The sequence below is a fragment of the Gossypium raimondii genome, chromosome 12, assembly GCF_025698545.1.
Source record: "Gossypium raimondii isolate GPD5lz chromosome 12, ASM2569854v1, whole genome shotgun sequence".
In the NCBI taxonomy this organism is placed as follows: Eukaryota; Viridiplantae; Streptophyta; class Magnoliopsida; order Malvales; family Malvaceae; genus Gossypium; species Gossypium raimondii.
The window spans coordinates 21506306-21512305 of record NC_068576.1 but is presented as its reverse complement, the minus strand read 5'-3'; the positions used below and the strand labels follow the sequence as shown (position 1 = coordinate 21512305).

General features: G+C 33.9%; 1 protein-coding gene across 1 annotated transcript; it reads left to right on the top strand.

Moving 5' to 3' along the window:
* Nucleotides 1-3628: 3628 nt before the first annotated feature.
* LOC128035475 (uncharacterized mitochondrial protein AtMg00810-like) lies at nucleotides 3629-4096 on the top strand. The gene is made up of 2 exons (XM_052625219.1): nucleotides 3629-3787; nucleotides 3860-4096. The coding sequence occupies exons 1-2, from the start codon at nucleotides 3629-3631 to the stop codon at nucleotides 4094-4096; spliced, it is 396 nt and encodes a 131-aa protein (XP_052481179.1).
* Nucleotides 4097-6000: the final 1904 nt, after the last annotated feature.

Below are 6000 nucleotides of genomic sequence, written 5' to 3'. Positions count from 1 at the left end.
TACCTTTCACATTGGGGGCTGTTCATTTTCGTGTGTTCACATTGCTTGATCATTCAAATTCTTTTGTTCACACCTTTTGGCTATTGAAGTGTTCCAAGAAACTCAATTAATATCAAGAGTGTTCAGCTGAATCAAAGGACCTAATTAAGTGACATTCAAGCATATAGCTGCACCCAAATTAATGCTAATCAGCCCTCCAACATTTTATTCATTGTTCCAGCTGATTTGTTGCATCTAGAAGCTGCCCATTACCATTCCCTATGTTCATGAAGCTTTAAGGAAGTTTCCTTAGAATTTCTGGTATTTTCAGCTGACCATTCAGCTCCTTAAAGAGCCTATTCGGCTAACTCATGTAAAGCCTATAAATAGAGGCTTCTTTCACCATGTAAAGGACTTTTGCCAATTTTATAATATACTGAATATTTTGTGAGAAGTTTCTTCTCTCAATTTCATCCAAAGACTCCGTTGGCTTATCTACTAGTTAGTGGCGTCAACCCTGCTCTTTGCAAACCGAACTTATCACTTTTCAACCAAAGTGTGGCGTTCTACTTATATCGAGGTTCCTATCTTTGATATATAGTGGGTCGAGGTCCTTTTACATCGATCATCATCCACCTTAAGAACATATAAGATTCGGGTCAGCACTTACCCTTAGTGTTGGTTTTTTCTTGTTTTTAAGCCTATCAATCTGTTTTTCATTCAAACCGAATTTACCTTTCTCCAACGAAATCTTTTCTTTTAGTAACCGAACCTTTGCACTTAAACAGCTCCATTGCACATAATTTGAACCCAAGTGCCATTTCAAAGACGACTACATCTTTACTTGAAGCAATACGAACGAGACTTCTTCGTTAGACGATCGGGCAACAAAAATGACTCAACTCAATCAAACGAGGCTGGTTCGCATCAGGTACCGTAGCAAGAATAAGATAAGGGAAATGACTTGTCAATAATGCTTGGTAAATAGGCAAGGGAAAAGGCACTGAAACAGATAAACTGAGTGTCAGGTATGTTTATCAAGATTATTCCTCTTTGAAGAGGAAAACTATTGAGAAAGTATAAGCCAAAGGATTAGTCCCGTAAAGAACCATCACGTGAAAGAATAGTAAACTCAAAAGGTTATTCAAATAATAGCAGGCTGAATACTATTGTCCAAAGTGGTCCACAGTTAACAGGCACGTGCCTTAAAAGTCAAGTATCGCTGCTAGGGCATTTCACAAGAGAGTAACCCAAACAACATTGCAACTTGGATGTAGGGTGAAAAGAGATTTAATCTTCTAAAGTAGCGTGGGTCCTTGTTCGTTAAACCCACTGGCGGAGTGTTAGTAAGTCCCGCAGGAACTAAAATGAGGAAATAGGGTCTGCCATTGATGGCTCAGGTTTGTTAAGTTCGCCAATGAAGGCAAAGAGAAAGGGGTGTAGGGTGGTAGGCAAGACGACTACTTTATGAGTTTAAAAAGGGAGATAAGGGATTCTACCTTGGTAACTAACCTCCCAACTATGTGATTTAGAACTAAAAACTATGTGTAGAAGTATGTTTGGAAAGGAATATGGATAAAGGAAAGAATGTACAAGCCGAGTCCGTATTTTGGCGAGACACCCAAAAAGCTGTTGAGTCTTGTCGAATGACTATAGGACTAGCTAAGGGAAGACCGCTTAGCGACCTATCAGCTTAAAGAAAAGTTCGGGGAATGAAACAAAGATTGCTAACCATATTGAGAGAGAGATTGTCCCAAGAAACTCAGGGGGTGAAATATGTCTAGTTCTCTTTTTATTACTCCAACAAGTTTCTATTTTGCGTAGTATAGTAAAAAAACTTACTAAGTTCTTTGAACTTAAGAAATCTTGCTTATATATGCAAGACTCGTTAGACTAGAAAAGATCTTGAGGAAGGACCCAGCCAGACAGTGATAGATCGAGAAGAGATCATTAGTCGTTGTCATGCACATAGGAGGTGGTACCTTGGGAGGCTTCACCTTGGGGACGATGACAATGTATCTAAGTATATTCTTTAGAGTTAAAACTTTGAGTTAAAAACATTCATTTTATATTTAAGGGTTCTGTTGTAAGAACATTTAATATTAAGTATTAAAGTTAGACTCTAAAAATTGTTAAGTTAAAATTTTTTGTCAATTCCAATCCAATTTTTTGGCACCCCGTACCCAGATTCAGTGAACTGGTCAGGTGTGGGTGTTACAGTTTTCGGGCAGTATCTTACGGTGCAACCATGGTCATTAGACTTCAACCCTCTCCAACCTTTTCTGACGGTGGTTATGACTTGGATTTGGTTGCCAAGCCTTCTTGGATATTTGTACAGAAAAAAGATACTTGAGGAGATAGGTGAAATGATAGAAAGTGATACATGCACAGATGATGTGAAATTTATTAAATTCCATTCATTGAAACTGCCAATTTTCAAGTCAAGAAAATCAATTGACTTGTGATAACTTTTTGGATGAGATTCAGGCATTTTTGGGTTTAGATATCTTCATAGCATTCGAAGATTTATCTCTTAGCTTCGAAATGCACTTTGAGTCACTCAATTTTGAGTTTAGGAGATAAAGTTATGACCATTTTAGTTAAGACTGCGCGAGCAAAATTTATGGACGAGATTATTATGGAAATTGCAAGTTTCTGGCTTTTAATTTGAGTTTAATTCATATTGGGTTCGGTTTTTAGGCTTACTTTTTATTATATATGAGCTCAATATTGTATTTATTAAGTTTTATTATTTTATTATTTATTTATTCTGAATTTTAGATATTGTTTAAGTATTTTAAGTTGTTTAGAAGTTTTATGTTTCTTAGTCAAATAAGAAAGTTTAATTTAAAACTACTTATTGTTTAGAATAATTAGAGTTTCAATATACTTTAGATTTTTATTTGGATGTACTTAGCAGCCTATATAAACACTTCTTCATTGTTCATTAGGGAGACAATTGTTTTCATTAATAAAGTTTTCAACTCTGGGAGTTTGTTTCTTGATGCAAGATTTTTTTCTTGTGATTTTTAGAAGTAGTTTTCTTATCAATGTTCTTCAAGGAGTCATGGGAATTCATTCTTCACCCTTCAATTTGCCAAGAATTATTTCTTGGATGGTTGATTAGAGTCAGTTTATTGGGGTTTTATATCTCAAAGTTTTCAATTGGACACTTGTCTATCTATCCATCACATCCACCGGTTTATTCAATTCATCTTTCACTTTCAAATTTCATTTAGTTAGTTATTTATTATTTTGAATATTTATTCTTTATTTTTAAATTTCTTATTTTTCTTATTTTCTTAATTTTATCTAAATCTATTTGATTTCTTCCTTTCAAGTCACATCTAAATATTTGTTTCTCGAGTCGAACAACTTAAATACGATCCTTCTTCCGCTTCTTCCATCCCTTTTTATCATTTGATACCAGATTTGAGTGTTTTAGGTGTTTTTTGTGTTATTATAAATTGATTTACAACAAACGACCTCAAAATAAATTTTCTTTTTATGCAGAAATTTTTTTGGAAAAATATTTTTTAGTGCTGAACACTTTCTAAACGTTATGAAATTTTACATACTAATTCTTTGCAATCTTTTAGAATATAAAAAAATATTTCTCGCAAAAAAAAAAAAAGAAAGTGAAAGTTGCATGGATAACTCCAAAGGCGGTGTTACTATGATTTCTTCTTGTGTGTTGTCTATGAATACTGGAAGCCCTATCGAAAATGAGTCTGAATACAGGAGTATAGTGGGTGCACTACAATATATTGTGATCACTAGGCCCGAGATTGCGTTTGCTGCAAACAGGGTCTGCCAATTCATGCACAAGCCCCTTGATCATCATTTCAAAGTTGTTAAACGTATTTTACGTTATTTATAGGCCACGATTGATCATGGAGTTTGTTTCACTGCTGCCCCTCAACTTTCTCTTACGAGTTACTCGGATGCCAGCTGGGGTGATGATCTTGATGATAGGCAGTCCACATCAGGGTTTTGTATTTTTCTTGGAGGGAACCCGGTCTCATGGGGTTTTAAGAAACAACAAGCGGTGTCTCGTTCTTCTGTAGAAGCAGAATACAAAAGCCTTGCTCATGCTACAACAGAGGCATCTGGTTAGAGTCAAGTTGCAGGAAAGACAGCCTTTGGTGTGATAATTCAAGTACAGTGGCGGTGTTTGCTAATCTGATTCTACACCAAGTTCAAGTATGTAGAGCTTGACTTATTCTTTGTTCGTGAAAAGGTGGCAACGGGCAAGCTGATCATTGGTTACGTTCCAACTCAAGCCCAGGTGGCAGATGTGCTCACAAAACCTTTGTCAGTTGAGTGTTTTAACAAGTTCATGACACAACTTAAGGTTGTCAGCAAAACCGAGTGTTTACAAAGATGTTCACCAATTGGGTGAATATTAAGGAATGAGTCAACCTGTTGTAATAGTTGGATAGTTAGTAGTTATTTTGTTAAGAAATGGTTAGCTGTTAGTTATTAAGCAGTTAACAAAGTTTGTATAAATACCTTGAGCTCAGACTCTTGAGGTATGCTTTTGGTTTCTTGCTGTTAATAAAGAAGCTATGCATGGTTCTCTATAGTCCTGCTATTTCTCTTAAAATTTGCATTTCCATCCTCATTTTTGCTTGCTCCAAATATAAAACCTGCATGTATTGTGTTGATGGACCAGTCATAGGATTTTATACCATCTGGTTTTGCCTATTATCGGAGTGTGAATAGCTTCTCATGTTCTAGTGAATGACACTCTAAACAGACACTAAGAAATACACATTTACATTAGACTTCATTCATACAAGTGTTGTTTGGTTGATTTCTAACTTCTTATGGGGTTCACTCAGTTGACCTTTTTGCTTTTGGTGTTTTCTTCAAGTGATATGCTCATAAGTGAAAGTGATTTGTAGAGATGTGTTCCTATCATGAACAAGTTGCATTTATAAAGGGCCGAAAAGCCACGTGAGAGAGTAGTGAAAGTGATTTGTAGAGATGTGTTCCTAACATGAACAAGTTGCATTTATAAAGGGCCGAAAAGCCACGTGAGAGAGTATGAGAAGGTAATAAAAATGAAAGTAAGATGAGGTAAGTGAATGCATTTGGGTGTCAGAACTTGAATCCTCCAAGTTATTCATTTGCACGTGCATGCATGCATTAGCTTAGTTACATGTATTCTGCAAATATCTTTTCGGATTCATCTTTTCTGCCTTAAAAAGTATAGCTTCGTTTCTAAGAAAAGCCGTATTTGATAGTTTTTCTTTTTTATATTTAATAAAATCTATATTTTAACACATGTTTTTTTAGGTATTTATTTATGATATTATATAATTTTTTAAGGCATAATGACTTATTTGACCCTCTAACTTTATAAAAAAAAGTCCTTTTAGCCATTCATTTAATTTTTCACCTCTTTTAACCCTCTAACATGCGTTTTTTGTCAAATCACCCCAAAATAAAAGGAAAAATTAACAAACGTTAACTTTGCTAATGTGACATCCATATGGCAGTTCACGTGTATAATATTTTAAAAAACAAAAAACAATTATTTGAAAAAGTATAATTTTAATATTTTTACAAAATTTTTGAATAATTTTAATAAATTTCTATATTTTTGGAAAAATATTTAATTTAAAAAAGTAATTGCTAACATGATATACATGTGGAAGTCGAATAATCAAAGTTAGCTTGTTAATTTTTTTATCTATTTTAGGGTGATTTGATAAAAAGTGAAAGTTTGAATATTAAAAAGACAAAAAAATTATATAGAGGGTTAAAATGATTTTTTATAAAGTGAAGGGTCAAATAAATGATTATCTAACTAATTTAAAAACTTTAAAATAAAAATCATCTAACTAAAAGAATGAAAGAGTTTAAATAAAGACTTGTAAAAGAATAATGGAATAAGATTAAATATGTTGAAAACAAATTAAAAGGATAATTTGAAAAGATTCAATTTCGTAAAATACCTTTGAAATGAAGAGAAAGGATTGTACCAACGTTGGAATCCACGTGCATCCTTAGAAG